The sequence below is a fragment of the Eublepharis macularius genome, chromosome 1 (genome assembly GCF_028583425.1).
Source record: "Eublepharis macularius isolate TG4126 chromosome 1, MPM_Emac_v1.0, whole genome shotgun sequence".
Classification (NCBI taxonomy): Eukaryota; Metazoa; Chordata; class Lepidosauria; order Squamata; family Eublepharidae; genus Eublepharis; species Eublepharis macularius.
Genome location: NC_072790.1, coordinates 74,991,204 through 75,007,612, shown reverse-complemented (window position 1 = coordinate 75,007,612; position 16,409 = coordinate 74,991,204). Strand labels below are relative to the sequence as shown.

Below are 16,409 nucleotides of genomic sequence, written 5' to 3'. Positions count from 1 at the left end.
GTGCATTTATGTTCACAATAGCTGGTCTGCAGGATCATAGGAGTCACGTGCCTCCATATCACTTGCCTGGTATAGAATTAGTATGATCATCACCCCCATCCTGAATACAAGAGGTGTATTTCCCACTGAAATAATATTTTTATATAATGTATTGCAGAATGAAAGAGAGGCTGCAGTGTTCAGATCATCTCTGTTAAGTAATGTTAAGACCTTCATTAAAGCAACTGTTCCTGGATTCTTTAGATATCCCTTTCAGATAATCAGTTCTTTTCTTTCTTCATTATAGAGCATGGGGTGTGGAATGGTATGGTATAGCCTGATCTCAGAAGCTAAGCAGGATCTGTACTTGTATGAGGGGACCACCAAGGAAGACTCTTCAGAGAAAGGCTATGGCAAATCACCTTTGCTGCTCACTTGTCTTGAAAGCCCCTTGCTAGGGTCGTCATAAGTCAGTTGTGACTTTGATGACACATAAATACATATTATAGAGTATAATGGGGTGGTGGGGGTCTGAACTGGCTGAAACAGAGAGAAAGATCTTGAAGTTGTAATAGATAGCTTGATGAAAACGTTTTCTCAGTATGTAGCAGCAGTCAAAAACGCAAAGCCTGTGATTTGGATTATTAGGAAAGGGACTGATAATACAACAGCCAGTATTGTAATGTCCTTGTGAAGAGCTATGGTATGGCTTCCATTGGAACACTGCACAGTTCTAGTCGCCATATCTGAAAATGGATACTGATAAGCTGGAAACACTGCAAAAGAGAGCAACCAAAATAATTATGGAGGTTGGCAGTCCATTTCTTATGAGGAAAGGCTGAAAAGTCACTGAATTTTGAGTTTAGAAAAAAGACTTCAGGGTTTATGAAATAACCTATGGGATGGAGAAAGGGAATAGAAAGCTTTTTCTCTCATAATAAGGTACAGAGCTCATTTGGAGGGGGAATGCGCCACAACGGCGTTCCTGTATATCTGAAAAGCGGTCACGTAGGTTTTGGCCCCGCCCACATGATTCCTTTTTCTCCCTGCTGCCTCTCCTCCACAGGAGGGGTAAGCTGCTTTAAATTCATTCTGCTGCTTTTCATCTGTGACTCATGAGTGCGTGCGTGCATGCGTGCAAGCTGGGCTGGCTCTCCAGAGGAGGGTAAGCTGCTTTAAATTAATTCTGCTTTATTTTCAGGAAATACCTGGAGATTTTTGGGGAAAGGGGCCTGAGAGGTGGGTGTCACTTCTGGTGATGTCAGGGGGTGTGGCATATGCTAATGAGATATGCTAATGAGTTCCTGCCGTTCTTTTTCTACGAAATGACCCCTGATAAAGTACCAAGTTAAAGTTGATGGGCAATAGATTCAGCGCAGTCACCAAGTAATGAAGGTGTGGCATTCACTGCTGGTGGATGTAGTAATGGCTTCATATAGGGGTAGACAGATAAATGGAGGATAGTCCATGAATGCCTACTAGCCATTAAAGTAAAGGAAACCATCGTAGGCAGCAAATCTCTGGATACCAGTGCTAAAAACAGATCAGGAAATATCTTTTATTGGCTGAGAGGTCATTCCTGTTAAGTCCTATTTGGTATTTTCCATGGTCTATTATCATGTTAGCATGCTGTGCCTTGAAACAGGCTTGCAACAATGCATAGTGCTAAGTTATTTTAGCCAAAGCCGTAATAAACTCCAGAAAACGTTTCTGCTTGTCAGATACTAAATACTTGTCAGTGACTAAATTGATTTCTGATTTAAGTGAAGGGTGCCCAGTGTGATATCTTAATCACATGACTTGCAAAAACGTCCTAGGTCTTTATTAATAATCTTGCGGTGAAAACACAGCACCAAATAACAAGAGGGCAGAACAGTTGCACTTGTAATCAAACAATTTCCAAACAAAAACGGTAGTCTGGAACTAACTTAATAATGCACCTAAGCTGCTGACATCTGTAATTCATAACTAGTTAAAGACTGCTGGAAAAAAACCTGTGACAAGTTGTAGTGGTTATGTGAAACGGCAGGCGGAAGTATATTTTTATATTCAATAGTTAAGAGTTCTTATTGATGATTTGGGTACTTGGCACTATAGATAGTAGTAAAGTTGTACATGCCAAAGAGCAAATCAGAAATACAGCAGTAATCCTGAAAAGAGGATTTGCGTGCAAGAGCTGGAAATACATTACAAGACTGCAAATCTGCAGAATTCTCTACCCAGGGATCCCATTTTGACCAAGATCCCTGTTTTGTGATATTTCGAAATGTCTTGATAGGAGCATGCAAAGAAATTAGGGAGTTTTGTCCAGGTAATCTTCTCATACCCTAGTTTGCTGAATTCACTGCCTTGGTTTCAATAAGATCTTGAGTCTTGGTTAGGGGGTCTCCCCTCTCAGTTACTCTTTTTCAACTTTTGACCCTGCGTAATTGAGAAATAAGATTTTCTTTCCTGAAATTCAGCGCTTTGGATATGTTCATTTACTGCATAGGTTTTCTGGAAGGCTTGTCATGATAAAGTGTTCCGTGAACTGAATTTTCATGCCCGGTGAAAAAGCCGTGAGCCATTTCACTTTGCCACAGTATCATCAGCCCAAATCAGCAGTTCTATATAAATTGTGGACTTCAAGAGCCAGTCTGTAGCTAAGCCAGTTTGTGTCTTGGTTGTTTATTCATTGGGTATAAATATTCCTCCCAGCCTTCTGACGTCCAGCTTTATTAAAGTTTGTTGACCTGGCAAGTTGTTACTTCTGCTATACCTGGGTGCTAGACCAGGATGTTGGCTTGCTTAAGATCCAGGTTATTGGTCTGTGTTGCTTGTGCTATCAAACTAGTAAACTAGGCAAGGTTTCCCTCTAAATAAATAAATGGCTATTCAGCATTAATTTCTCTGCATTTTTTTCTTAATCTCACTGACATTTAGCCATCAGTTGCTGTGGTAATACCTTAACATGCACTTTGCCGCAAATGATAAAGCTAGCTGCAACTCCCATAAGACTTCTCACTCCAAGAGGCTGAAGATAGTTTTTCCCCAGTTCCTTTTTTACAAATGTAATCACAAATGTCTAGTATTTAAAACTCTGCACCACAGAATAAGCTTTGGATCACAACACAATGTACTTCCACACTGGGGGACTCTGCCTTCTAAGAGGACCTGTGCTGTTTCCTGGTTCAAACCCCAGTTTTTGTGCTAACTACTCCAAAATGGAGTGCCCCAGGACAAATGCAGGTTAAGATATTGGGGAAAGATGTACCTCAAAATAATCTTTGGACCACCCTGAACCATACATCCCCATACTCTGGAGACTATGCCCAGTTCAAACAGTAATACTAAGTACCTCTCATTGCCAATCCATGCCCTCTCCCTCTCTCTCCCTCTCTCTCACACACACACGCACAGGTCAAGAAATTGAGTCAGAGCTTTGCAAAGAACAAAAATTAACTTCAATATTACAATGTGTGGAGGGGTGACTCGTGCAACGTGTATACCAAGAGGATGGGGTGGTGTGAATCTACATAATTATAATAATAATAATGTTCGATTTATATACTGCCCTTCAAGATGACTTAACACCCACTCAGAGCGGTTTACAAAGAATGTCGCTATTATCCCCACAACAAAACACCCTGTGAGGTAGGTGGGGCTGAGAGAGCTCCTAGAAGCTGTGACTGACCCAAGGTCACCCAGTTGGCTTCAAGTGGAGGAGTGAGGAATCAAACCCGGTTCTCCAGTTTAGAGTCCTGCACTCTTAACCACTACACAAAACTGCCTCACCAAAGTTCAAAACTTTGTTCAGGATGCAGAGGCTATGGGTATTCCACTTCCTTATTGATACCATTCCTATTTAAGTTTCTTGGAAGCAACCAAAATAGCAGCTGTTAGTTCCAGAAGCAATGCCTGGATGGTGCACCAGTGCATATCCTCTTGTAGGAAACAGTTTCTGGCTGAAGGGGCTATGATTTGGGGTATCCAAAGATTATTTTTGGAAACGCCCCCGTTTCTTAATCTGCAGTTGTCCTGGGAGCACCCTGCCCTGGAACAGTTAGAAAAAAACTCGGGTTGTGGGATAATCTCCAGAATATGGGAGAATGTGGTTCTGAATCATCCAAACATTAGTTTGTGGAATGTCTTCTGCCAGCTTTTTTTAAAAAACTGCATTTATCCTTAAGGCATCCCACTAGGAGCAGTTAACACAGAAACTGGGCTTTAGACCAGGAAACAGCATAGGTTCCCCTATAGGGCAGAGTCCCATGAATGTGGGGATGTATGATGTATAGTGGCCCAAACATTATTTATGGATGCAGGGCTTTTGAATTCTTCAATATTTATGTTTGCGTTTGTGAATAAGGAACTGGTCATCATCTTCAGCCACATTTCCAATGTGTGTATTATGTGAGGTCAAGTTGCCTCTATTGAGTCATTTTGGGTTTTCCTCTTTTCCTAACATTACTGTCTTTTCTAGTGAGTCTTGTGTTATGATGTGACCAAAGTATAATAGCCTCCGTAAACTGAATAAATTGCATTACAGCCGGTAAGGATGTAGGAAAGAACCCTTATAGACTGATCCGATGTTTGTTGAAAGCAAGTCACATTGTTGAGTAGTCCTGTTGAATTTTTACCTGTTAAAGGCACGGGGCACGCAGAGAAGAAGGAGAGTAATATTACAAACGTTTTGCTTTGAAATGTCTCCAAATCCCATATAGCAGTTACAGGTCTGGGTAAGTCGGGGGACCGATTCTCACCTCAAATTTTCTGTCCATGATGATGGTCGCATGAGCAACACGCGCCGTGGTCTTTAATGCCTTGAGAACTTTGCATTGACATCAGATTTTTTTAAACCGAAAGAATGAATGTAGACTCCATCTATAAGTCTTTAGGAAATGATCTCGCTTCTATCAAACCCCACATGCGGAAGTACACAGATTTGTTTCACTACTGCATAACTTTCCCGAGCTGCAGTTTAGGGTAACTTTGATTTGCTCCCTACTTAGGAATTGCAGCCTTACATGGGCGTAAATCCTATTGAACGCGGGGAGACTTAAGGAAAACAGGTTACAGTAAACATAATTTATCGCCGGGATTTAGGAGATGGCAGATTTCGGTTTTGCATTATTGTCATTTTATTAGCGTAATGATATACCCGGCGGCTTTTCAGGAGAGCGCGGCCACGAAACAGGCAAAGCTCCGAGGGCGAGACGGTGACGGACACTTCTAAGCCCACCCCCACCCCCTGTGGCCGAACAGTGACGTAGAAGAGAACCTGTGGCGCTGCTCTTGAGCATGCTCATGCAAACTGACCAACGGATCGCGTAACGAGTTCAATCATTCGACAGGTTTTCCTTCAGGCTCGCGAATCCGTGGCTTCGCGCGGTGCCTTCTCTATGGTTCAACCTGCCGGGTGTCTCTGTGTGTATTCGTATATCACATGACTCCCTTGAAACCAATCACTTCCTTTTCCGGTGCCCTTGGATCTGCGTTCGAGGGAAAGGAGGAAGAGGGGAGAAGGGAAAGTATTCAAGATGCTTCGGAACGTTTTGGTAAGTGGGGCGGGGAAGGGGCGAGAGGTGGGAGGAGGCGGGCGAAGGTGGGAGAGAGAAAACGGAAACTCCGGGGGGGGGATTTTTGAAAACGGTTGCGAAGAAGAAGGCCGATGCTGCGACGACGGCGGTAGTTGGAAGAGGCGGGTGCTCCTGTGTCGCCCTTGTGCGACACTGGGAGAGCAAAGGAGAGGCAGAGCCGGGGGATCCTATCAGCCCGGGCCTGTCTCTCTGGGAGAACACTCCAGGCTTGGTGAAGAATAACTGGCGTGGCGGGAGCTGTCGGATTAGTGGAGGGGGAAAGCTGTGGGGAGCTTGATTGGGGAAGAAGAGGGCGAGAGAGTCTTTTGCTTAAAGGACAGTGGCGCTTAACATGTATATTTCCAAAGAGCTTGCCTGAGGAGGCTGCAAATCTCTCGCTGATTTTTGCCAGGATTAATATTTAGAATCATAGAATCATAGAGTTGGAAGGAGTCATAGAGACCATCTAGTCCAACCCCCTGGCCAGTGCAGGATCAGCCTAAAGCATCCCTGACAAATATTCATCCAGCCTCTTCTTGAAAAGTCAGTGAAGGGGAGCTCACCACCTCCCTAGGCAGCTGATTCCACTTTTGAACTACTCTGACAGTGAAAAAGTTCTTCCTAATATCCAGCAGGTACCTTTCTGCATGTAATTTAAGCCCATTGTTTCGGGTCCTACCCTCTGCTGCCAACTGGAACAGCTCCCTGCCCTCCTCCAAATGACAGCCTTTCAAATACTTAAAGAGAGCAATCATGTCCCCCCTCAATCTCCTCCAAACTAAACATTCCCAAGGCCCCCAGCCTTTCCTCTTAGGGCTCAGTCTCCAGACGCCTGATCATCCTCATCGCTCTCCTCTGCACCCTCTTGATTTTGTCCACATCCTTACAAATGTAAGAACTTGAAGCATCTCATTTTGTTCTTTATCTACCCCTTTTACAAAAATCTTGATGGAAATCTGTAAAGAGATTGAAAACGTATGTTCTCTGTTTTGGTTGGTTCTCGTATCACATTACTGTTGTTTTTGAGTTTTAGTTTGGACCACCCTAGTGACTTCACACCCCTTATAAGTCTGTTTAGTTTCGTTTAGGTGCTTTAGGCCTGTGATCTGAGTGTGACATAATGATTTTGTTGCTATACTGTTGTCAAAGCTTTGGGTGTGGATCTTTCTTTCAGGCTTTTTCTTCATTTACTATCCTTTGCCCCCCAGTCAACCATATGCAATTCTTTACTTTTCCTGGGTTGGACCATAAATGTTTGAGACACCTGCTTTAAACCGATGTGGGGGGAGGGGAGTGGTCCACATGGGATTCCATTCCCGATCTCATGATGATACAAAGGGAACCCCACCAAGCTAGGGCAAGAAGGGCTTAAAAGATATTTATTTATATTATTGACACGCTGCCTTTCTCACTGAAACTCAAGGCAGTTTACAGAATGTAGGTTAATATGATCAGCAACCAGAACATTTAATAACCAATGCACTAAGATATGCAAATTTGCAGAGATTTGAAAATTGACAGAAATTTGATACAGAGCTGAAACAACACTGAAAGAGAGCATAAGCAATTAATCGCAGAAACAACCCAGTAGGAGCATACTTAAACGCAACAGACAGTATGCAGTAGTATAGCCTACAGTCGCAGTCCCTTTAAACCATTTCCTTTCAATGCAGCCCTCCTGAGTAATTCAGTTTTGCATAGTTTATGAGAAGATCATAGAGTAAGAAATTGCTAAAGGGAGATGGCAGCATAGTTAATTCTTTAATGGCAGGGTAGTTAATTCTTTGCATCTGTGTTCACTGTGGAAAATGTGAAGCATGTACCCATGCCCCAACCACTAACTTCAGGAAGGAAGACTGAAGAATTGAGTCAAACTGAGGTGATGAGAGATGAAGTTCTAGACCTATTAGGGAAACTAAAAACTGGTAAGTCTCCAGGTCCTGATGGCATATACCTGAGAATGCTTAGGGAACTCAAATGTGAGATTGTTGATCTACTAACCTATATATCACACTAACATCAGCCCTGTACCAGAAGACTGGAGAGTAGCAAATGTTACACTGATTTTTTTTTTTTTAAAAAAAAGGGGTCCAGAGAGGAACCAGGAAATTAAAGGCCAGTTAGTCTAATTTTGTCTCAGGCAAATTAAACTCAACTTAAAGATAGGCACATAGAGGAACAAAGCCTGTAGAGGGAAAGTTAGCATGGCTTCTGCAAAGGGAATTGCTGCCTTACCAACATTTTGGAATTCTTTGAGGAAGTGAACAAGTGTGTAGATAACAGGGACCTGATAGGCATTATATACTTGGAATTTCAAAAAAACCTTTGACGGGGGACCTCACCAAAGACTCCTGAGTAAATTCATCAGTCATGAGAAAAAAGGATGAGTCTTATGGATTAAAATGTGGTTAAATGATAGGAAGCAAATAATAGGAATAAATGTATAAGCATCAGTATTGGGGCTTTAGCTATTTAATTTGTTCATAAATGATCTGGAATGGCAGGGTGAGCAGCCAGCTGTGGAGGAGATTTCCAGAGCATTCTAGAAGACTAGGGATGCCCCTCTTCCCTTTCGCTCTTTCCTGCTGAAAATATTACATGACCAGGAGGAAGGTCTATTCAGTTCTCTCCATGCTGCTGCTGGAGATCCCCAGAAAGTAAAGTTCCAGAGAGTTCACAGTGGGGCAGGAGGGAGGGGCGTGTGCCTGCATATAAAAACACTCAGTGAACAACAGTTGCAGGTAAGTGGAACCCTGTTTTCATTTTCATGGCTTCTGTGCAATCCCACATCGGGAGAGTAGCAAGCTCACTTACTGAAGGAGGTGGGTGAAAAGCTCTCAGAGTAAGACTGTGGAGGACCACCTTCCCAGCAAATGCTGAGTGTCTCATTGACATTCACTCAGAGGTGCTTTTAAAGAAGCAGGGAGCTCTCTACAAGTGCTCCTGCCAAAGTACAAGTAGGAATACAGCAAGGGAAAAAACGGCACTCTAGCGGGGAGAGCTGTGCTAGGTAAAGGGCAGTGAACAGTCACATGCTCAAGGGAAAATGCAATAGCTTCTAACAACCCACAAAGGAAGGGTCGTGTGAGGATACTACCAGGTTTCTCTTGGAGCCTGAATTGCAATAATGTTGTGAGACATGGGGGCTGAAAGCCAACTCCTGGTAAGGAATCCTGGGCAGGACATTGGACACTTAAACATCAAGAAATCGGGGGGGGGGGGGGAGATAGCTACCAAATAACTATTTTTGTGGAACTCAATCTGCAAGTGTCCTACTTTGCAGGGCTGACTTCTCAATTAACAACTAGGAAGGTTGGAGAGTTTGGTCCCTCAGTCTTTAAATTTAGTGTTAGCTAAAGAGAACTGGTGGCAGCTTGTTAGCCTGGTTGGTAAGGGCTTTTGCCCCCTAGAAGTGTATGTCAGCCAACCCCATGCAGCTGGACCATAGGGGGGAGGCTCCTGGGGAGAGAAGGGGATGCTGAAGGCAAGGGAGCAGACAGAGGTGGGTGGAAAGGAAAGAAGGAATTAGGAAAAGGAGGAGAGGCTATGGGGGCAGGAAAGGGAAAAGAGGACATGGTGGGAGAGGGGAAAATGAGATGCCCCTCGCAGGTTTTGGGGCATAACCCAGTTGTGCATCTGTAATGATGGGATCTCTTGGAAGATGCTTGGAGTGCTCTGAAAATTTGTTGAGTCTTTTGTGAACCTGAGAGATTATTCAGATCAACTTTTGGATCAGGTACTGTATCTTCTCCATTTTGCTGAGATTGTTCCACAATATGTCATTGTCAGCATCTGAAGTTATTTTAAACAAGTTTAATTTTTAAATATCTAGTGGAGTTTGTGACCCATCTAATGGCAACTTCTCAGTTCTATTCTTCCCTTTAACATAGTATCATATTGTGTGGAGTTGCAATATTTGCCTAACAAATGATCCACTTAATAGTCAAATTAATTTCATCAGTATAGACATTTTCAGGCCATGGAGCATCTGGGTGTGTGAACCAGCATGGGTCTCAAATTTATAGCCTTTCCCATGGGAACCAGTGCCTCACTTTTTCCAACCTTAAGTCCACATACATGACCAGAATTATTGTCCTTGTCCCTGTCCACATATGGTAATACAGATTTCATTCTGTTAATAGAATGGGATCTAAGGAAGCCTCTGATGAAGCCACTTCCACAGTGACATTATAGTCAATTACTGTACTTTCCATTTTCAGTGGGATAATAACAGGAATAGTCAAGACTTTATCATTTGGGAATTGCTGAAATTAAACTTTGAGCCATCTTTTTTAGTGTACTGGTACCTCATTTGCTGCTTTCAATTTAGTTTTCTCATGTATCTGTTATAGCTCTTACGGATTTCTCAAGGGCACTCCTAGGAGGTTATTGTCTATCCACTGACTAGACATTATGCATACTTGCACAGCTGTATCCACAAAGCTGGAGTTTTGATTTAAGAATCACAGATAATACATCCTTTCCCACATTTATTTCCTGCAAAATTGATCATTCTAGTTTTCTGCTTTGGAATGAGATGACAGGTGTAAGTATTCCCATTTTATTCAGCCTTATACTGGTGGATTCATCTCCACAGATCTGATGCTTTCAGTATATGTTATTTTTGGCTGTGAGACCATACTGTTTGGTCACTCTTGGTTCCTCTGGCGTGACTGTCTGCCATTTTCTGCCTGACTTTTCTTAAAGCATCCTCACTGCATGCCCCTCTGACTGCTAGTGTTCTTTGCTTCCATGCAGGAAACAATTATTACAAGTGCCCCATTTCCAGACCATTTAAAGATCCTGAAACCTCTTCCATAGGATTGTGCGCTGATGTTTCTTCTTCTGTTGTTAGTACTTTGGTTGGTATTCTGAACAACTTGTTCTAGAAAATTGATTTCAGTGTTCATATCTTTAACTTCTTCAGTGCTAAATTTTAGTGCCCTTATGCTCTTCGACAAGGAATTGCTGTTCTTCTTGGGTGAAGAGGCAGCTTTTCTCTCAAATTGAGACTACATACAACTGCTGTAGTTTTTCCCTGTCTCTGCCCAAGCACCTTTTCCCCAGTTCTGTTGCTTCTTTCTTAACTGACAACTACACCCAGCTTTTCAAACGAACTGTCATTAACAAGGTGGCATAATCTAAATAAGGCTGGATCATTATCCTAACATCACTACTCTATGATCCCATTTAAAAAGGAGTGGAGCAGCATATTTTGCACCAAGACATTGTCATATTTAGGCCAGAAGTTGCCTCTTGGGAGGCAAACAGTATTTTGTCTCAAATTCAGCAATCTGAAAATGAAATCTTGGCGTACATATTGCTTATAATAACTACAGTTTAAACTGACAAATACAGTTCACTTGCATCTTTTTCCTGATAAGTTATTTAAATTTTGCTAGCCTATATCTCAACAAGGGTATACTTACCATTTTTCATATAGAAAATGAAGGTGTTTATTCTCTTAATTTCCATACCTATTCCAAACAATACATTTTGTTGTTAAACCAATAAAAAGTTTAGGTTTGAAAGGAAAGTAAGTACTGTATGTATTTCATTTTTTTGCTGAGAAAAAACGGAGGATAATTTTTTCATGGCTTCAAAAATTCTGGAAGTTTTACATCTCTAAATGGTACACATCATTTCACTCATTCAAAACAGAAGTATGTTAGAATTTTGTTCACTGCTCTCCAAAACTTTTTATGCTGGAAAAACTTGGGAAAAAAATCTTCAGGAAAGCACACACCTCTGAAGTTTTTTAGGTTATCACATCTCTAATCACATGTTAGATCTCTGGCATAAAGTACATTCATTGATGCAACACAGGGGCTAGCAATGGTTTGAAAAATATGGTTGTGGCTGCAGGTTTAGCCTCATACAACCTGGTTCATACTGAGATCTAGTGCAGACATAACATTGCGTTATTGTTTATTTATATGTCTACGCTGAAGTTCTCAATATCCATAGCTAGCTCTAGCCATAGTGCTTGATGTACTTTCAGGTAACTGTGCACACATTTGCAGGTTAAAAAAATTACTAAATACTTGTGTTTTTCTTGTAGGCTCTTCGAAACATTTCCCAGCGAACCATAAGTACTGCCTCACGCAGGCAGATTGAAAACAGGGTTTCAGAACACCAGAAACTTTTCCAGGTATTGGTTGTGAGCCTGCCTTGAGAACACATGATCCTGGAGTCTCTCTAACTGTTCATTTTACGTTTACTCCTTTTTAAAAAACATGATTTCATAATGATGTGGACCTTGGAGACTGAAGATATTAAATACAGTTTACTAATCTGGGATGATAAACATATTCTTGGTTTTATGCTTTAAGGCTGCATAGCCTGATTGCTAAATGATAGCTGCTTGTTTGATCAGCAGTGCTGAAAGTTTTTCAGTCCAGTGGCATATTTGCACATGTAAACCTTTCAGTTTTAAAAGGGCTGAGTTGCTTTAGTGAGTCACAGATGAGTTGTTGCCCCATTTGCTGACACACAAAATATAATTTTTATTTAAAGTGGGGTGGGATATAGGACTGAAAGTTCTGGCTGAAACAGTAACAAAATAGAACATTGAATAATCCAAGAGTCAGTCTGAGGGAAGAAGTATGTCTTCTTGGCCTCAGGGTCCTACTGACAAGCTCCAGGATACTTTTTCTGGTTGTGTGCAAGTACAAGTGTCCCAGCAGAGTCGTGCTGAGGCAAGATGCTCAGAAGAGTTTCCTTTGAAGTTTTAGGTGGGTAGCTGTGTTGGTCCACAGTAGAACAGTAGGATATTAGTCCAGTGGCACCTTAGAGACCAATGAGATTTTTAGAGTGTACGGTTTTGAGAGTCAGGGTTCCCTTCAGACATGAGTAAGAATGGAGATCCTAAGTCTTTATATCCCAGCCCTCTGTGACATCTTCTTTTTCTAACCCCCTCCCATCTAATCAAGCTGGATTGAACTTTTACCTCCTGATGCCTTCCCTTGTAACACCCCACCCACCGTTTCCTGGGATATAAAGACTCAGGGATCTCCATTCTTACTCGTGTCTAAAGAAGGGAGTTCTGACTGTCAAATACTTACATTCTGAAATTCTTACTGGTCTCTAAGGTGCTACAGAACTCAAATCCTACTGTCCCTTCTTTAAAAGCTCACAGCAGAAGTCCTATATGAGGTAAGGAACAGAAGGGCTGCTTTTCTGGCAGCCAGCTTTTCATTCAGCCCATGGCTTTCCCCCTTCTCTGGAATAATTATTCTTCTGCTAGTGAAAGCCAACACCACCACAAGAAAACACCTTGCCTTTCCCCTTCCTTCCTTAGAGTTAACATGCCCTTTTTTGTTCTGCCAGGCAATCCTTCTCAAAAACTTTCCAGAAATTTCCCCCCACTAGGTGGCAGTGTTTCTAATCCTGGACTCACTGTGCAGGCAAAAATTGAATATAGCGTTTTTATTATAAATTATTTCTTAAAGGCTTGCCTTTGTGTTCATGCTAACATTGTAAAGGCATATGTAAAATACAGTAATGGAAAAAGAAATTAAACAGTTATATGCTATTAGTTTATCTGACTAGTTCTCTGTGTGAAACTTGATCTGGAATGACATACAAATTGAACGTTTAGTAACAGTAGACTCTGAACTTCCTGTTTTAGGCCATTATGGATCAGTATTCTGAGTCATGAAAGAAAATTATGTTGCTAAATGACTGTAGCACTGAATGACTGACTTAGGACCAGAACAAGGCTTGACGGAGAAGACTAGAGTACATTATAATATAATAATAATAATATTTGATTTATATACCACCCTTCAGGACAACTTAACACCCACTCAGAGTGGTTTACAAAGTATGTTATTATTATCCCCACAACAATAACAATATTCGATTTATATGCTGTCCTTCAGGACAACTTAACACCCAGTCAGAGCGGTTTACAAAGTATGTTATTATTATCCCCACGACAATCACCCTGTGAGGTGGGTGGAGCTGAGAGAGCTCCAGGAAGCTGTGACTGACCCAAGGTCACCCAGCTGGCTTCAAGTGGAGGAGGGGGGAATCAAACCCGGCTCTCCAGATTAGAGTCCTGCGCTCTTAACCACTGCACCAAACTGGCTCCCATTGTTTCATTGTACAGGTTATCTACTTAATTCTTGACCCAGCTAGTCTAACATTATTTTAAGCTCTGTCACTTTTTCTTAACAGCTAATACCTTTTTTGGCATAACATTTTACAGTCCCACTCCTAGGAAAAAAAGAGTCCTCCATTAAAGCACCATTTTCAAATAGGCGTATGTGATCTACAGGATGATCTATAGCCTACCTCAGAATTTGTGAACATGAAACGTAGGGCAAGCAATGACCAGTCCAAAAAGCTTTGACAAAATGGGTTTACTGTTCAAAACAACAAGTAAAAATACTTAATAATTACAAAGCAATTTCCTCAAAGTCTACAGTTTCTCCCAAAAGCTTTGCAGGGCAGCATTCCTGGTCATTAGGAAGCTCTTCACAGGGAATGCAAGTTCATGGACATGTGAGCCATGTTTTATTTACAAAGTCCTGACATTTAAGTCAGAACCCCTGAGCATGCAGATTACTTTCCAAATGGGCAGCCTTTGTAATAGTGCAGCCAAGTTGGTTGGAATTATTTCTTTAATTAGGAAAGAAGCAGGAAGGAAAAGAGACTTAACTTATCTGCAGAGGTGCCAGTGCCAAATGAATACATGTATCCTGTATTTTTCCTTGTTGTTAGGAAGATAATGGCATTCCAGTATACCTCAAAGGTGGAATAACAGATGGACTGCTGTACCGATTTACCATGGCTCTTTCTGTTTTTGGTAAGCTTTAACAACATGTAGGAGTTAGCAATTATAATTAAAATACTAGAGAAGAATATATTTTTAAAAGATAGTGGCCCTCCAACTGCATGAATCTCAAACAAGAACATAGGTGTTCTCTGCTGTCTCTTTGAGCTGTAAAAATACATGATTGGCTGCAACAAAGTGCTAACAGATGTCACTTGCTAAAGGACGTCTTTCATGCTTCTGACGGCAACCCTTGAAACCCCTCTGAAAAGCTGCTGGTGGTGGCTGCAGAAGCCGCTTGTCTGGGAGATGCAGTAAGGAGAGGGAGCTGGCTGAAATTGTCTCATCTTACTCTAGCATCAGAGGCAGCAGTAAAAGCACTACTAATGGAAGAGAAAGATGGGGGCTACCTATCCCAGTTCCTGGTTGTCACTTCAGTCTCATATGTCTTTGTCCATCCAGCATCAGGTGGGGGGAAGGGCTTTTGGAAGAAGAAAGTACAGGAAAGTTCTGTGAACGCACTTGTGTTTTGTAGCGTCAAATCTGCATTGTCGGTTCTTAAGAAAGTTTATATTTTGTGTCCTTCATTTTTTGGCCTCTTAAAATGGTTACAAAGCTCATTCTGCTTGTGGGTGACACTTTTATCACCTTCGTGTGCACCATATGTAATCTTGTGAGCACAAGTATCTAATTCTTGTAATCCTGTTCTTTAAAAAGCTGACAGAGAAATCTATTGAAAGTAATGGTGAGGGCTGGACTGTTGTGTGGGGATATGGAACACCTGTCCCATATTTATGTGTTTCTCATAACAGCCTTTGGGTTGATACACACTTAGTCCAAAGATGCTCAAGATCCCATTTAATTAAGTGGGTTAAAAATTATAGGATTCTTCCAAGTTTTAAGTTCAAGTTCGTCTCTGCTATACCTGTTTCATTTGATTATTTGGGTTAAAGTTTTGAAAGAGTTTAGCATTAAAAATGATTAAAATGTAGGTGCTAGAAATGGTATACTGGAAGCACTTCAAATACCAGCCTTTTTCAAAAGCTTTGAGATTCTTAATCCCTGCAATGAAGCTAACTGCACTCTTAGACTTTGCATTTGAATTTTTTACATTACAGATTTTCTGGTGTTGTGCCACATGATCTGCTAATTGGGGGTGGGTCATGTTTAAAGGCTGTAACTCTTTTAAGCAAAAAAGAGTTGATAACATAACCCCTGCAATCTGTTGCATCAAGAACAGTCTAAAGGTCCCATATATATCTTTCTTGGAAGAGAGTATGCTACTAAGAATTGATGATTAAACAAAGTATATCTCCTTAAAATCTGTCCTAATTTTATGTCTCTCATTTTCAGGAACGGGCTTTGTCATTTATGAACTCTTGATGGCTGCAATGCCCAAGAAGCAGAAATGACTCCAGTATATAGGGCGCATCTTTGAGAAACTTTGCTCTGTCCCATTCCATTACACTCTTCAGGGACCTTCCTTGTCCTTGTCCTATATGATTGATGTGTCTGGGATCAATATTTATTGAGTTGTACTGTTGTAAACCACAATCAATAAAGCCGTTTTACATTGCTGTGACGTGGTCTGGCAATATATTGGATATGCTCAAATCTTCTATTTAAAGAGTTGATATAAATGTTTACTGGGAACTGCTATTTCATTCCAATCATAATTGGTTCATAATGGAGTCCTCAGTACTGGTTAACATTCTTCTTAATGGTCTCAAAATGGAATGAACGTGCTTTTAATAAGTAGAAGGCAAGTCTTGTTTTCTGCCAGCAGAAAGGTAGTTCTGGAACCAGAGGGGGAGATGTTTATTTCCTTCCCCCACCACTGGACCAGCACACCATGCCCAGTGCTGTATATAAGAATCCCCTCATCCCGGGGCAGAGTTTCACTGGCTGTGGCGAGCTGCAGTTAGAGTAAGTACTTTGGCTCCAACTCAACAAGTCTGAATGAATTGACTTCTGTTTCATATCTTTTAGTCTTCCTAGATTTATAGTACTGTATTTTCTTGAAAGGAAGGCGACCCTGAATATAAGATGACCCCCCCCCCTCCAATGTTATGCACCAAAACATTTTTTTTTAC

The 16,409-nt window shown here is 41.4% G+C and overlaps 1 protein-coding gene across 1 annotated transcript; it reads left to right on the top strand.

The window, feature by feature from the left end:
- The first annotated feature begins 5,411 nt into the window (after nt 1-5,411).
- LOC129343728 (cytochrome c oxidase subunit 7A2, mitochondrial) lies at nt 5,412-15,898 on the top strand. Its single transcript, XM_055000110.1, has 4 exons — nt 5,412-5,516; nt 11,599-11,688; nt 14,265-14,349; nt 15,670-15,898. The coding sequence occupies exons 1-4, from the start codon at nt 5,499-5,501 to the stop codon at nt 15,726-15,728; spliced, it is 252 nt and encodes an 83-aa protein (XP_054856085.1). The 5' UTR covers nt 5,412-5,498; the 3' UTR covers nt 15,729-15,898.
- The last annotated feature ends 511 nt before the right edge of the window (nt 15,899-16,409 follow it).

Excerpts from the sequence above, each read along its gene's own strand:
- LOC129343728 (XM_055000110.1), top strand. Across the intron at positions 11,689-14,264 it reads AACACCAGAAACTTTTCCAG|GAAGATAATGGCATTCCAGT; the intron begins GTATTGGTTGTG and ends CCTTGTTGTTAG. Across the intron at positions 14,350-15,669 it reads CATGGCTCTTTCTGTTTTTG|GAACGGGCTTTGTCATTTAT; the intron begins GTAAGCTTTAAC and ends TCTCATTTTCAG.